Below are 17,768 nucleotides of genomic sequence, written 5' to 3'. Positions count from 1 at the left end.
TACTACTACTATTAAAATTTAACGTGACTTTTAAATATTCGTTCATTTATAATTAAAAAAAATATAGAATAAACTATATAGTTAGTCCCTGGATTTTGCATTTTCATCATCTGCCGTATCATGAAAAAAATAGATGTACTTCCTCCGTCCCACAAAAGATGTCACACTTTCCTTTTTAGTTTGTCCCACAAAAGATGTCACATTCCCTCTTTTGGAAAAAGTTCCTTCTTACATCAATTATAAAATTATATTTTCTCTCACCACTTAACACACAAAATAACATCTCCTAAAATCCCGTGCTATTTTCCAAGTGTGACATCATCTTTGGGACGGAGGGAGTAGAATTAACTATTATTGGAAAAATCCACGTAATATCTGAAGTGTAATATTTTATGTTAACTTTATTTTTTTTTGTAGTTGAGTCAGAAAGAAATTTAAAAAAGAGTATGAGTTGGATATAATCTTAGAACTACGTCGTTTCACAAGAGCCCTGCGCCCTATTCTGAATTCCTCTTTAGTCTTGGCTGCTTCAACAGATCGACACACTGCAAAAGCGATGGCGTCAACCGTCAAGTACTTGCGCGTGCCGCCCAACTCCGCCAGCTTGGAGGAGGCACGCCGCCGTGTCTTCGACTTCTTCAAGACCGCCTGCAGATCCATCCCCACTATCATGGAGATTTACACCATCGACGACGTCGTTACCCCCTCTCAGCTTCGCTCTATCGTCGCCTCCGAGATCCGCAAGAATGCTCACATCTCTAACCCCAAGGTCCCATCAATTCACTCTTCTATTCTCTATCCCCCAATTATTAACATCAATTTAGGATTTCATCGGGAATCGAAGGAATTAGAGTTACCTCCATTCAAATTAGGGAAACTATTGAGTAATTATTCGGTTTGTAATGTGCCTGTGCTGCTTATTTGGAAATGTGTTTTTTTTCAGCTCCTCGAGAATTTTTACATTTTTCGTTTTCATTTGGGTACGTATTCGTGTATATCAACCCTAATTAGAATAGATTAGAGAATCCCGGTGTCCTCTGATGTTAGGGACTACGATTGCAATTGGGAGCTTCTTAACTTTGTTGCTACTGATTTTCACTTAATACTGAAAGTAGGATTAAGGAAATTCTATCAGATGGCAGAATTTTTACATGGATTTTGCTTTAGCCACAAGTTTGCGTCTTCGAGTGAGATGCACTATTCCGTTGCTACTTGAACAATGCTTTTCGATGTAGGAACTAGTTAGCTCTAGCTGCTATCAATAGGTTGGATTTTGGCACTGATGTGATGATTTACAAATCTCAAGTCATTCCGTTTACTGGAACAATTACTCATACTCAAATGCAAATGCCGTTCTTTACTCTGATTTTGATACCGGATACTGGATAACACATGTATAACAGTATATGCACCAACTCATGGGAAGGAGTAGAAATCAAAGTGAGATAATTTTGCATGCTATGTTGCATAAATTTAAATTTGGATTTGGACTACTAGTCTGTTAGGTCTAGCAATGTCGTGAAAAACTGTACTCCTTATTGTGATTTCTCTAGTTACGAATCTGATTTCTTTTTACTTTGACATAGCTATAGAGTTCTATCTACATAATATATATTGTTTCCCTCTTATAAGCTCCTAGTAGTCATGATTCTCCCTGGTTTCTTTCACAATTGCCAGTATGAAAGTATGAAACTCTAGTTTCTTGACAGTGTTCTTGTTTTAAGTGGTTTGTATGTCATATGGAAAGCAATGTTCACGAAATTTTGTCAAGATCAATCTATTTTCACTAGTGGGCAAGATTCAATCAGTCAGGTCTCACAATCACAAGCACCCTTCCTATGAGTAGTTTAGTGTAACTTCTAGGGTCAGCATATTAGTTGATTAAACTTTAAGGCTCATAAACACTTCTAGGAGAGAAATAAACAGGCATCTATAAAAACATTTTCATTCTCATTACTCTCAACGAACAATGTGCAGGTTATTGATATGCTGCTCTTCAAGGGTACAGAAGAGTTGAATAACATCGTGGAGCATTCAAAGCAGCGGCACCATATTCTCGGCCAATATGTTTTAGGTCGTCCTGAAATCACCCCAGATAGCGCAACCAAGGATCAGGGATCCGAGTACCTTAAAAACTTCTTCAGAAGCAACTACTTTTGAATCACATTTCCTTATTGATGTCATGCCTTGGAAGAATAAGTGTGTTGGATGAGAATTGGGTTGCTCCGTGTGCGTTGGAGAAACGGGTCTCTTCCTTTATCGTTTCTCCAGCTTGTGAGCTATTAGATTTGTTAAACAAAGACTATTTTATGTTTACTAAACAAAGGCATCGAACTAGTTGCTCCTTTTGTGAGTGAACTTGATTTGATTGTCCATTACCAACTGGTGCTACATAAATATGGTCATCATATTTTCACCCAAGTTTTTGAATTTGTAATCTTCTCGTTGTTGAAGTGAACTATATAGAGTTTAAATTTATCATCGAAATGTGATTTTGAAGTTTGAAAGAGTCGATTTTCTTGTATGTCTTAAGTGAATGTGTGAAAAATGTGTTAGGCTAAGAGGGGATTTTCGTCAATCGGTACTTCTAATTGCGTAGGTAGGGAGTATCATTTACAAATTATTTATTTTTTGATAATAGGATGAAAATAAATGAAAGGAAGAAAAAATATTTGAAAAAGGAAACATGCCACGAAGCAGGGATCCAAAGTTAATGTAGAATGAACATTACAACCGCTCGTACTTAAAAAGTGTCAAATCGCCATCCCTAAACGACTCGATAATCAGACAAATGGAAGTTTTTAAGATTAAGATAATTTCAGAAATGATGATGTCCTTGCATATTTTTGGTATTTACAACGTGAATGTCTTTTCTGGTATTACAAGTGGGATCAAGGACAACGATCTATGAAGACAGAACATTATCTTATTATCTTATAGTTTAATGGCGGATTCAAGTTGTATCAAGGCCAACTATCTATGAAGACAGAAAACTCTATTAAATTTGTTTTTCATCCATCTTATATATAATTCATGGTGGTTGTATCGTATCTATCTTTTAAAACTATGGACGACATTTTTCGTTGTATCAGAGTCTACAAATTTTATTTCATAAATTCATCATCGCACGAAACAAGAGTCCATAGTTTTATTTGACACCACGCCCGCATGATTAGGGGTGGTTCGGTACGGTATACCGTACCGAGAGTGCCATACCGTATACCGTACCAAAAATTACGGTATGACAAAAACCATACCGATACCGTACCGTAAGTTTCGGTATACCGGAGTTCGGTATACCGGAAATTCGGTATGGCAGTTTTCCATACCGTTACCATACCGTGTTATCGGTATACCGTACCGCATTTCGGTATATACCGAACTGCGATATGACATTCCGATATACCGTTGTACCGTGTTTTGCGGTACGACATACCGTTATACCATTATACCGTGAAAAAATCTATTATATCCAAAATATTAAAATAAAATCTTGTTTTCAACTACTTCAAAAAATAGGGTTCCCAATTTTGATTCTTTTATTTTTTGTATAATAAAAATTCTTATTTTTTAAAATTTATTTTAAATATAACATATATAAATATAAGAGTTGTGATCAATGTCGAACCAATTTTAAAGACCGAACTAGAGACCAAATCTTGGCCATTAGATCTAGTTTTTTTGATGAGATATGTTGCTGTGAATTTTTTTTCGACTTCATTACAAGCCCATTTTACTTCATTATATAGGTTTATTACTTCATTCTGCACTTCAAATGCTTCTACACATACTTCATTCCAACAATTTATTACATTATTCCATGTGTTTATTAAACCATATTAGCGTCATGGCGTTGGTGATAGATATTGTAGAGAGAAAGACCGACACGCGACGGCGAAACCACATTTACGTACTGAAATGAAGTAAAAACCTACTCGAATGAAGTAAAAACCTACTAGAATTAAGTAAAAACCTACTAGAATGAAGTAATATATTCCGGAACGAAGTTAAATCTTCGTAACATGTTAGTATGACTTATTTACCTTCAGATGAATTAAAGTAGGCTCGTGATGAAGGCGAAAATAATTTATAAATTTCTGTATCTTATCCATAAAAAACTAGATCTAAAAGCCCTAATTTGGTAGGGTTCGGTGGTTCGGTCTTTAAGAGTGGATTTGTGGATAATAGGACTCTATATTTATATATTATATATATCAATCGGTATACCGGTATACCACGGTATACCGAAGCATCGGTATATACCAATCTTCGGTATACCGGTATATACCAGCATACCGAATCTTCGGTATACCGCGGTATGGGAAATCTTATACCGTTACCGTACCGATCTCTATCGGTAAGGTATCATACCGTACCGAAAACTACGTTATACCGAAAAAACGGTATTTTCGGTATTTTTTCGGTACGGTAAGTCCGGTATTCCGGTATTTCGGTATAATTCCCCAGCCCTACGCATGATCCAGTCGGAACAAGAGATGAAAGCGACCAATTTTATTTATTTATTAAAATTTGAATAGAAAAAGTTAGATATAGTCATATAGGTAAGATTTGAAAACTTAGGTGTCCAATTATATTTGAACAAATATAATAATAAAAAAAAGAGACGTCAAATTTGTCAATCAGTTTAGTCTCCGGCCCCATTTTCCACACTACAGTCCATGCTCCCAAATCCAAGCTCTGTTTTGTTTTTTTCTACCACACCCAATTTTTTATTATTAAACCTTTTAATCCAATAAAATATTGTACATACTACATACATATACCAAATTTTTAGTACTCCTATAAGACTTGTACTCGAGGTACATTTTCAAAATTATACTATTATTAATAAGTAGGAGAAGCTTATATAGATAGAAATATAGTACAAAGCAATTAGTTAATTTATTAAACTATATTAAAGTTTATGAATAGTATTTTTTAGGTTATTGATTATCTTCATCATTTAAACTAATAGTATTATACTGAATTTATTTTAAAATATTCAATTATATATATATATATATATATATGTATATACATAGGGGCATGTTAGGGTGCCATCACCCCTTAAAATAACACCATACCACCATTCCTAGCCAATCATTTGTACACGTGGACGAATAACAAGCTGCCACGTGGCAAAAAAAACCCCAAAAAAGACGGGCAGCAATCTGCTGGCCTTTAAACAACAATTTTTCTTGAACAGCAATATCCAACACGTTAGACAACAATCTATAGATTGCTGTGTAGTGTTTGTAATATTGCTGTGTAGCGTTTATAATATTGTTGTATAAGCGTTGTCACGTTGTCATTTTAAGAGGGGTTGTCATTTTAACACAAACATATATATATATATCTATATAGAGTCCCATTATCCACAAATCCACTCTTAAAGACCGAACCACCGAACCCTACCAAATTAGGGCTTTTAGATCTAGTTTTTTATGGATAAGATACAGAAATTTATAAATTATTTTCGCCTTCATCACGAGCCTATTTTAATTCATCCGAAGGTAAATAAGTCATACTAATATGTTACGAAGATTTAACTTCGTTCCAGAATATATTACTTCATTCTAGTAGGTTTTTACTTCATTCTAGTAGGTCTTTACTTCATTCCAGTAGGTTTTTACTTCATTCCAGTACGTAAATGTGGTTTTGCCGTCGCGTGCCGTTCTTTCTCTCTACAATATCTATCACCAACGCCATGGCGCTAATATGGTTTACTAAACACATGGAATAATGTAATAAATTATTGGAATGAAATATGTGTAGAAGCATTTAAAGTACAGAATGAAGTAATAAACCTATATAATGAAGTAAAATGGGCTTGTAATGAAGCCGAAAAAAATTTCACAGCAGCTCATCTCATCAAAAAAACTAGATCTAATGGCCCAGATTTGGTCTCTAGTTCGGTCTTTAAAATTGGTTCGACATTGATCACAACTCTCTCTCTATATATATATATATATAGATGTGATCATATCATAACCCCCAAATCACATAATAACTCTATAACCAGATCTGGACCACACATATTTGATAATCTTGTGGTTGAGATTCAAACTTAGATTTACTTCATAAAAAAGGCGCAGAGGGGTAAAAATGTAATTTCCTCATTTAATTTCTGAATTTTACTCTAAACGCGCGATTCACGCTTTCATTCTGTTTGAACTCAATTCTCTCACCTTCATCTTCAGCTTCATCTTCACAATTAACAGATCGATTCTCTCATCTTCATCTTCCATATTTCTCGCCTATTTTATTTCAACATCTCCAGATTTTCTTCGATTTGTTCATTATTCCGTAGTCTCCAGATTTTGTTTCCATATTTCTCGCATAATTGTGATCAGGAAGATGTTTTGAATTTTGCGTTCTTATTTTCATTGATTACCTCTTCAATTGCTGTGAAAATTTGCTTCGATGGAATCTGTAGCAAATAACGAATGTAACAATCATTATTGATTGTGTTCATATTCATGTATTGAATTTGATTTTAGATTAATATTAGTTGTCGATTGGTTTATGTTTCTGATGTACTGAAATTCTTATTTGATTATATTATGTATTGTCGATTATGTGTTAAAATGATACTTTTGGCTTATAAATATTAGGTTTACTGCATAACATGATAGTTTTGTCGGATAAAATGATACTATGATAAAATGATACTTTGGGCTGATAAAATGATAGTCATAGCTGATAAAATGATACTTTTCAGACGTGTCATAGCTGATAAAATGATAGTCCTAGGTAATAAAATGATACTTTTGGCTGATAAAATGATAGTCATAGCTGATAAAATGATACTTTTGGCTGATAAAATGATAGTTATATCTGATAAAATGATACTTTTGGCTGATAAAATGATACTTTTCAGGCGTGTCATAGCTGATAAAATGATAGTCATAGGTGATAAAATGATACTTTTGGCTGATAACATGATACTTTTTGGCTGATAAAATGATAGTCATAGTAGTTGGTAAAATGATACTTCTTACTAATAAAATGATACTTTTGGCTGATAACATGATGCTTTTTGGCTGATAAAATGAGCAACCTTGGAACAGAGTTTCTACAACGGTTTACATCTACAAGGAAACTTCTATGACAAACTATCTTTGAAGAGGGCTTCCAAATTAATTTCAATTGAACAATACAGAAGAGTTCTCTTCACATTGCACAAACCTACAAATGAAAAGTCTAATCTAGTTCAAATTGAACCACAAACAATGGCAAAATAATGTTTAAAGCCTACATAAGTAAATGTCTACCAACAGAATCTATGCTGAAGTATGGTAATTAAAACAAGCGCTGAGTTTCAGTTAGAGATCCTATCATGCTCGCGCTTGGCTTCACCATCTACGCACTTCATGCCTGTTGGGCGGCATCTTCCTGGGTGCCATTAACAGCAGGCGCTGGCTGTTCACTGTCAGCGACAACAGCTTCTGTTTACTTCCGCTTTGTGGCGGACTTCTTTCTCGTTTGAGCCGCAGGACTCTTCGAAGGCTGCGGAAGCAATAAGCACCAAAATATTCAGGAAGCAGAAAAATCTAGAAAGAAGAATTCAACATCACGAATGTTCTTACCTAATAAACAAAAGATTTCAGTGTGTTAAACAGTTTATTTAATTATATAAAGTCAAAGTATTCACAAATTATCATTTTATCATTTTCAGAAACTATCATTTTATGCACCCAAAGTATCATTTTATCAAGCAAAAGCACAATTTCTACATTTAAACAGATCATCTAAACACATAACAACACACACACACAAAAACACAGAGACACACACAACAACACACACAAACACAACAGCAGTAGCCTCAGGACACACATACACACAAACATAAAGTATCATATTATCCCATGAAACTATCATTTTATAATCTGAAACTATTATTTTATCCCATGAAACTATCATTTTATCTTCTCAAACTATCATTTTATCAAGGGCAATTATCATTTTATCAACTATCATTTTATAATCTGAAACTATCATTTTATCCCATGAAACTATCATTTTATCTTCTGAAACTATCATTTTATCAAGGGCAATTATTATTTTATCTTCTGAAACTATCATTTTCTAAATTTCAATGAGTTCAAAAAAGCAGAGAGGGCATAACTTGTCACTTAAGTAGAACAAAACACTATTCACAAAGTATCATTTTATCATTTTCAGAAACTATCATTTTATGCACCCAAAGTATCATTTTATCAAGCAAAAGCACAATTTCTACATTTAAACAGATCATCCAAACACATAGCAACACACACACACAGCAAAACACACACACAAACACAGAAAAACACACACCAGCAGCACACACAACAAAATGTAAATCTAAATATATAGATTGTTCTCAATATTGTTATGCATGAATGATATTGTATAAATATAAGAAATATCTACACTAAAAAACTACAGAATCTAAAAAAATTGAGAAAATCTCCAGCAAAATGATAAATCGAGCAAAATTAAAAGTGAAATAAGTAATAAACTTCATCCAACCTTTCTTCGATGATGCTTGATCGTTTTCCTTCGACATTTTCCAGAATCGGATGATTTTTCCTTCGATTCGAAGGCTTTGAAACGCGATTCAGAGGGTTTGATTGTGAGAGAAATTGATGCAAGGTTTGAGTGTGTGAGAAATCGAATGGAACGTTTGAGTCAAGTTTCCTTCTTTCCTACCAAATTTTAAAACGAAATGACAATTTTGCCCTTAATATATCCGAAAATGATAGTTTTATTTGATAAAATGATAGTTTTGTTCGATTAAATCTACACCACATATTTTAAAAATGTGTGGTGGAGATTTAGTTATAGGGTTATCACACAAATTGAGGTTATCATTATAATACACCCCTATATATATATATATATATATATATATATATATATATATATATATGATTTTGATCAAAACAAGTATGGCCTTAAATAAAGAAATACAGACCGTTTCTTGTCCATAGGATTAGCTAATCTCATCTTAAGATATGATTATCTAATGGCTGGATTAATTTGTCAGATATTATTCATTTAATCACTAATATTCATAAAAAGTTACTTTTGTCAATCCATGATGTCGTTGGTTATGGAAATTCCTATAATGTTGCATATTCCTCTCTCCACTAAATAATCATCAGCGTGAGTTATGTGAGTTAACAATCCATAATTTCTCTCCTTCATATCTTCCATGAAGATTCATACGATCTTCAATTTATCTTCGTCTTCACAGCCTTTGAGTTTGCATTCCACAATTTCGAAAACTACCTATTTTCGTTTAACATTTCGTCGTTGCATCAATCTGTTACATTTGTAACTCTTGTTGCCAGATCCAATATTTTTCGAAATTGGATCCGAAACGCCATCTACTTCGCCTGTAGATAATCAATTATCCTCCGATGACATTCTTGAGAATACAGGTTTTGATTTTAATTTTGTGACTGTAACTTTAGTAATATTACAACCATGAATTATCTATCCTTTTGTTTTATTAATGTTACAACCATAACTTATTTATCTTTTTATTATGACATTATTCTGTATGACCTCAATCCGCTCTTAGTATGATATAACGTTATTATCTATTATTTTTATTATTGAGTCTTTATCAGTATTAGTACTAATGTAAGTATTACCTTGTTATGGGGCAACTATGACATGTTTTTGTCAATGCAAGAAATGTCAGGAGTGGGGTCACCACGAGTCAAGGAATTGCGACAAATTCAAAGAGAAAGAAAAACGGTAGTCTAGAAGAGATTCTGAAGTTTGATACCTTGTATTCTTTTTTTTTTAAGTAACTTCAGTTCATTGTCAGGTTTTTTGAAATTACTCAGTTCGTGTATTGTATGAGGCATTCTGGTATTCAATAGTTTTATGTCATGACTCGAATAGTGGATTATTATTACCCAATTGACCCCTTGGTTTCCATGACCCAAATATTCGTTTATTATGACCCAAAAGGGCTGACAATGTTTTGGGTTGTTGTTTGTTTATTCTGCGTTTGTAATACTTTTGTGTTTATTTTGATATGATAATGACATTACAAGAATTGAGTATTTCGCTTCACTTTGTTTGAAATGAACATTTCGATCAGAATGGTCGAATACATTCTAGTACTCATTAATGTTATGTCATGACTCAAATGTTGGTTTATTATGACACTAGTTGACCATACAATGCTATGACTCATATATTAATTTATTATGACCCAATGTATTGAGTATTTATTATCACACTGTATTTCGTACGCATGAAACAAGAAGGAAGTATTACAAGGTGTTTCAGAGTGCAGTTTTACTCAAAGACTAATTCTGGAGTACATAGAGACTCCAAAAAATATCAGCAAGCTGACATATATAAAACATGGTCCATAAAATGAGAATTACAAGATCTAAACATCGTTTAATGAAAATAGTGGTAATCAATACAGAAATGGACAACATTTTTCATTAGTTTTAGGTATGACATAACTAGTGATTAAGATCCGTAGTTTGCTATCATCTTTTCTACGTTGATCTTTGTTTTCTTGCTCTCCTTCGCATAGTGTTTGGATGCGCATCTTTATTCAATAATGCGCAATGATTATTTATGTCCTCCATCAACACACGATTGTATTTAGCTCTCCTTCGCATAGTTTTTGGTCGATAGTCTACAATTCTATTGACCCTCTCTTTCACCCACGTAGACTTCAAGGTGTCTTAGCAAATAAACACCGTTGTCCTCAATATTACCTATCATTCTCCAACTCATATCTGAAACAGCAACAAATGCGATTCTCAAAAAACATTGGTACATAAGGTGAATACTTATAACTTTAACCTTGTTAAAAAGACCAAAGGCTCAACATACTATGACATGTTCTCACTAATCTATGTGTTCAAAATTATATTCCAAAGTTTCAAACAAATAAATTCATATTTACAACCTTTGTCAGCAATGTTTACGCTTGCTGCTGGTTCCATCTCTTTGGTATTTGCCTCCAAATTCGCTGCAAAAAAAAGGAGGTTAATAGTGCGGCCTACTCGTTAATAAACAACAATTGTGTAGTTGAGATATTAAGTTATGATTTGTGTTTAATCACCTTTTCCAGAATTCGTAACATCTTTTTCATTTCCTATCCATTTTTCAAAAGCTGCAGAGGTTTTTTTTTTGGTGCTGTATATGAAGAATCAATAATTTAGTATTTAACATTTACACAAACAAAGCATTATAGTATAACCTTTTTCCATCAAATATATCTCATATTTGTCCTATTATAATAGTAAATCACATCTGTCTTCATTCATTCTTCAGAAAACAGAGGTACATAATATACATACATATATGTTTAACCTGGATACCAAATCCAAGTGTTTAGTGACGAACTTTTAAAAATCAGATTAATAAAAAACCCACGAACAAAAATCAAAGTGTACAAAAAGAATTAAAAAACTTCATTCCATCAAATAATAACCCAAAAAATGTATTTGACATACTTTTCTAGTCCTTAGGTTTTGGCGGTGCCTTCGTCTTTACAATATTTCGTTGATAGACTAGGTTACAACCGAACAAAGGATTTGAATTTTGGGTCAGATTGGGTTTCAGACAGACTGTAAAAAAAAACTTACAAACCTTTTCCGTCATGAGGCGCGGTCCGAGAAGATCTTGTGTCCACCATGGTTGGAGAAGACGCTCCACAATCGTGCTTGACAAGTTGCATTTTGAAGTCGATTTTGATGCCCAGACGAGACCCTCTTCGCCGATAATGTGCCTAGAGTTTTGTAGGGTTTTGGTGAATTTGATTCCCAGTCGATTTGGATTCTATTTAGTCGAAATTGTACGGTTTCTGGAATTTGTGATGAATTTTTGGTGAGAGAGAATGAATTGAATGGTGCGAGAACTGAAAAATCAACTTAATAGCATATGGAGTAATTATCCCAATAAATCAACTCTTAAAAAACGGAAGGGCGGTTCATTATATTTGCAATTCCTATTTTACCCTTTCATGACACAGAACGCTCCTATTATGACCCAAAGAAATGGTTGACCAATCCAGATCGTAGCCATTCATCTCCAGATCTAACGGACCATATATGGTCTGTATTTCTATACTTAGGGGCTTCTTTTGGTAGATTAAAACCATATATATATATATATATATATATATATATATATATATATATATGGGAGCACTAGGGTGCCCCCTTATTTAGAGTCACAACGTACATCCAATCTAGTTGTATATGCATTTTCGCAGATTGCATTTTAGTTGTATGTAAATTGCATTTTATAGTGTTGAGTTTTGCATTTTCACATAAATTGCATTTTTTATTGTTAAGTTTTGCCATTTTCACATATAAAAATGCAATTCGTCTATATATAAAATGCAAATTAAACAGTCAATATCAAAAATGCAAAACTCAATGATAAAAAATGCAATCTGCATATAACAAAAATGCAATCCGCCGAAATTCATTTATAGCTTCTACAAATGTGTATTGCATTTTTCTGTATACAATATTGCATTTTTCGTGTCACATGGCAGCACATGGTTGGATGTACGTTGTAACGTTAAAATTAGTTGTTATACTAGTACATCCCTATATATATATGTATACTTTTTTTTTCGTTATTTTTTAATTTTTTTTAGAATTTTTTTTAAAAAAAATTAAAATTAATTTTTTTTAAATTTTTAATTTTTTTAAAAAAAAATTTAATTTTTAATTTTTTTTTAAAATTTTTTAATTTTTAATTTTTTTTATTCAATAAAAACTTGCGGGAGTAAATAATGAACTATATTCACTACATAATTAAATAAATGAACGTATGTTATGTAGTAAATTTTCGCATTCATTACATACCGAATTTACTTCAACTGAAAGATAATTATGTAATAAATTAATGGAATGAAGTAATAGCATGATTGAATGATGTAATAAATTAACGGGATGAAGTAATAAACTAATGGAATGAAGTAATAGCATGATTGAATGAAGTAATAAATTAACAGGATGAAGTAATAAACTAATGGAATAAAGTAATAGCATGACTGAATGGAGTAATAAGTTCATTACTACTAGACATGCCCAAGGTTTATCGAACCGGCGGTTAAAACCGAAACCGTAACCGTCACTTACGATTCTGAACCGAAACCGTGAGAATTTACCCGAACCGAAACCGTCAATTTTTGAACCGTGGTTCGGTTCAGGTTCAAAATTTTTTGAACCGAAACCGTGCCGGAACCACCGGTTCCGCGCGGTTTCAAACCGAAACAGCGAAAAATCGCCGAAAAACCATGAAATCAAGCCGGAACCGCAAAAAATTGGCGATTTTAAACCGTGAAAAACCTTAAAAAACCGTCGGAAACCGCCGGTTCGGAACCGAAACCGTAACCGCGAAACACCCTCGCGGTTCGGTTCCGGTTCAATAATTTCCAAAACCGAAACCTGTGGTTCCGAACCGTAACCGTCGGTTCCTGAACCGTGGGCACCTCTAATTACTACTGTTTGATGTTAAGTTAACATTGTATTTCAATAAAATGTCATATTTACTTCATTACTAACATTCATTTGATTCATTATTTATTGAAAATAGTTCGTTACTGCCGCTTACGTTTAACACTAAAATTTGTTGTATCATTAATGTATTTCAATAACATGTCAAAATTACTTCATTACATACTTCATTTAGTTCATTATTTACTCCAACAAATTTTTATTGAAGAAAAAAAAATTAAAAAAATTAATAAAAAATAAAATAAAATAAATAAAAATAAAAATAAAAAAGTTTTATTGAGTAAAATATTAAATTAATTATAAATTAATCCTAACCACAAGCTTAAGAAAATGGATGATCCTAATTTGATCTCTATTTCGATCTTTAAAAGTGGATTTGTGGATAATATGACTCATATGCCCAAATATTATAGCTTAGTACTCCTTCAATTCATTGTACTATAAGCGAAAATGATTAAAGTAGGAATTTCAATCCTCATATCTGTAATTTTTTTGTAGCCACATAGAAGTATTATGAAGATTGAAGAAGAAAGGAAGAAAACGGCAGTCACTTAAGGCTGCGGATGAGTCATTTTTTTATACGTAAAAGGCAAACATAATTTCCTCCAACCTTCATATTTCTGTTTTCACCTCATCCTATATTTCTCCTTCTAAGAAACAACCTTCCCAATTAATCCACAACCCCACACCTTTATAAAAATGACATCTCCCAATTGCTCTCAAATCAAACATACATACATTAAAACATAACATAATGGATCATAAACTGCCGCCGCCGCCGAGGAAGAAGACGTCGAAGAAGCGCGACGAATCGCTGAAAGTAGTGTACATCTCGAGCCCCATGAAGGTGAGGACCAGCCAAGCCAGGTTCCGGGCGCTGGTGCAGGAGCTCACCGGCAAGAACTCTGACATCGCGCCTTACATGGACTCGGATGGCGCCGCCCTTGCCGACTACCGCGACGAGGACGGCACGCTGCTCCCCGACCGGCCTATTTCTAGCTCCGACGACACCACCACCACCCCCGCCACCTCGGATTCTCTCGGCAATGTGTTCGCCGCCGGGATTTTCGACGACTATCATCATCACGACTACTTGATCATGTGAAACTTTTTTTTTTTTTTTCAATTTTGTATGTTTGTAGATAATAGTATGTGTTCTACCAACGGAAAAAAAGAATTCATACTAGCATTATTTAGCTTAGTATCGTTCGTAACAACGGATTGGGCATACATACGTGCTCTTTCGCCTTTGAGTAAATATATGAGAATCGTGAGCTTTGTATTGAGTATAGTTTGTTTAGCTTAATTTTTTTTGGCAATTTTTGAAAAAAGTTTGAATTATCTGGTGCTTTACAAATTAAATCCGACCATACAAATAGAATAGTTAGTTCTCAAAACATGGACTATTCAATTTGAAATTGTACTAGTAGTTGATTTGCCCACAATATACAATATACATGCTCACTTTCTAAAAACGACTAAAATTAACTCACTAATTGCTAATTAACATTACTCAATTCCATATCATCTATCGCAGCCTCTTCACAGTGAGTTCCATCTTCCCACTCTCACGTGTAGTTATTAACTGCAATAAAAATATTTTATAAGTACTATTAAGTCAATCGATAAATGAGATATTGGATTTGATTGATCATAAATTAAAGAGAAAAAAAACTGGAGAATTAAGACAAAAGAGGAAGACTTAAATTTCGTGGACTAATTTAATCATAAAATATCTCCTATTTTTATTTACTCATGTCTCATCATTTTTTATTGACACATAGTACCATTTTCATTTCATATATGTGACGCTCTAACTCCAGGTCTCTGTCTAGCTCATAATTTTCTGGCCCTTTTATAAAATAAATCAAATACGTTGACAACTTCTGAATTTTTTAATACAAAGTTTAAATATTTGTTTCCAAATAAGGCATCGCATATTGATCAATCATGTTGTGTCTAGAAATAGAAAAGAAGAGCTGCAATAAATAATTAGTATATCCAAGTAATAGATTGGACCCATGAGTCTTCAGGTCGAATTGATCTCATTTACTTTATAAAAACAGAATAAACTATCTGGAAGATGTCAGATTCAACTATGTATATCTTGCAGTTGAATTTGAATTCAAAGTAGCTAGGTTTGGTTATTCAAAATCAAATGGAAACTTCTCTGCTAAAATTCAAACAGTGATAAAATGTGCAGTAAATAAATGTAGACCCGCAAAGATTACAACGGTCATATTATTATTGAGAATTTTAATTTTATTATTGATTGCTATCTTTTGTTGCATTGGAGTTTTTAGTTTGTAGTAGGATGCAGCACGTTAGTTAGGTAAGCATTGAAAGTTCATATGCTAAAGAGTCAACAATCTACCAAAGAATAGTAGTCACATCTTTCATTGTCTGTGACTGTGTTCTCACATAAAGACTAACTAAACAACAAACAAATGTTTTTCTAGAAAAACGTAGACTTGCACTTGTGTGCTATCATTGATCGATGATAATCATAAAGCTGTAGATAATTGAGTCCGAGATAAACAATTTTGCTTGTACACATTACACATAGATATTAAGTGTGTGACCTAATTCAGTTGTTAAAGTATTGATTATAGTCTTATTAATATTCCTATTCATTGTTATTCTTCAAAGTTCAATCATAAGATGTAGTTGTATCTTGAGGATAAACATTATTAAACGAGTTTAATTTTACATGTAACATCAAAGATAATAACCTTTTGAGTTGTGCTCTGTTTTTGCAGATGGAATCTCAACAGATGATAATGAGCAGCAAATTAAAGCTTTAGCTGACATAGTAACATAATTAATATGAAATCATGTTCGAGTTCGACAGTCTCAACTGAAGGTGTCTGATGCTATTAGATCATTCTACGTGACTATAGAGTGACGAGTCCATGGCCATTTGGGCTAAGTATATTTGTTTGGTTGGTTGGTAATGGACTAGTGGGGCTCGTTGTGGCACGGCCTGTCACACCTCAACCCTTATGACGTATGCACTTGCTATAAATAAATTCAGAAATTTTAAATAAATAAATCCACGCGCCAAGTAAATGAAATACACATTTTATATAATTTCAAAAACCAATATTTAACAAGTACATGTTTCAAAACATTCTAAACAGTAGTGGGACCCTCTCACCACTCTATATATTGTACATTTATCTACATGCAAAAACGATGAGGATGAGAAGGTTGCCAAAACGTGTCAGCCGCCGACCCTTATAATAACTGTAACTCACATCAACCCACGCATCATTGATATCTTATTCCTGAAAAATATTAGTGGTTTATATAAGCCACAACTCAGTGTATATAAATCTTACCTTTAATTCCACAGCCCAAACAATCAATTATATTCTTTAACCAATATATATAACAATAATCAACAAAATTAAAAATTAAATCCATATACATATGCACGTGCCACTCTGTTCAGTTTATTATTCTGTGACAAATCAAGCCTGACATCTGCCCGGGATTCCATTGTATCTGACCCGAAGGTCTCATTGCCATTGTACATATATATATGACCCGAAGGTCCATTGCCATTGTATATATGACCTGTAGGTCTCATTGCCATTGTATACATATATATGACCCGAAGGTCCATTGCCATTGTATATGACCCGTAGGTCCATTGCCATTGATATCAGACCCAGGGCATGACTGTCACAGATCCTCTTTAATCCAATGTTTCAAATAATTCCAAAACCATGTGCAAAAACATATCAATTGCATCAATTATATATTTCTATCGTATAATTCATTTACAATATATAAAACATATCCATTGCACCAATCACATATCCATACCATATTCCACCATCTATATCAAATAACACATAACCATTTTAGCTCACATCATATAATCAAATTATTCATTATATTTAACACCTACCAAAGAAGCACATAAAACATGTAAAATTAAAAGTGTGATTTATACACACCTGATTATGATAGACTAATTAACTGAACCTTTGATCTCGTCTAATGATTTCCAATCTCGTCAAACCATCTTCATCTTCTTTTCTTTGCCAAACTCGTTTCTTTCGCTCCCTTCACCATTTTTTTTTCTCCCTCTTCGTGTCTAATATTCCTCTTATATTTATTATCATTTTTCTCTTTTAATATTACCATCCATAATATAACTTATTCATCCTTACCTCACTACACACGTCAACTGCATGAGACGTGCCATCTCCTATCTTTTTCTTTACACGTGTCCTAATTCTAATTCATATATAT

At 33.3% G+C, this 17,768-nt stretch overlaps 2 protein-coding genes and 1 long non-coding RNA gene across 3 annotated transcripts; 2 read left to right on the top strand and 1 right to left on the bottom strand.

The window, feature by feature from the left end:
* The first annotated feature begins 483 nt into the window (after positions 1–483).
* On the top strand, positions 484–2,509 carry LOC148927467 (LYR family of Fe/S cluster biogenesis protein). The gene is made up of 2 exons (XM_089069956.1): positions 484–769; positions 1,978–2,509. Exons 1-2 carry the CDS (start codon positions 557–559, stop codon positions 2,158–2,160), a joined length of 396 nt encoding a protein of 131 aa, XP_088926082.1. The 5' UTR covers positions 484–556; the 3' UTR covers positions 2,161–2,509.
* An 11,613-nt stretch (positions 2,510–14,122) lies between these two features.
* On the top strand, positions 14,123–14,791 carry LOC125194842 (uncharacterized). The gene has a single exon (XM_048093059.2). It carries the CDS (start codon positions 14,260–14,262, stop codon positions 14,608–14,610), a length of 351 nt encoding a protein of 116 aa, XP_047949016.1. The 5' UTR covers positions 14,123–14,259; the 3' UTR covers positions 14,611–14,791.
* Positions 14,792–16,570: 1,779 nt separating this feature from the next.
* Positions 16,571–17,768, bottom strand: LOC148927466 (uncharacterized). The gene is made up of 2 exons (XR_016137539.1): positions 17,471–17,768; positions 16,571–16,792 (listed from the first exon to the last, which is right to left on the bottom strand). It is a non-coding gene; the product is annotated as an uncharacterized LOC148927466 (long non-coding RNA).

Source organism: Salvia hispanica, chromosome 4 (genome assembly GCF_029641045.1).
Source record: "Salvia hispanica isolate PSC_SH4W2 chromosome 4, Shi_PSC_v1, whole genome shotgun sequence".
In the NCBI taxonomy this organism is placed as follows: Eukaryota; Viridiplantae; Streptophyta; class Magnoliopsida; order Lamiales; family Lamiaceae; genus Salvia; species Salvia hispanica.
The sequence above is the reverse complement of the archived record's forward strand: the minus strand, read 5'-3'. Positions and strand labels throughout refer to the sequence as shown.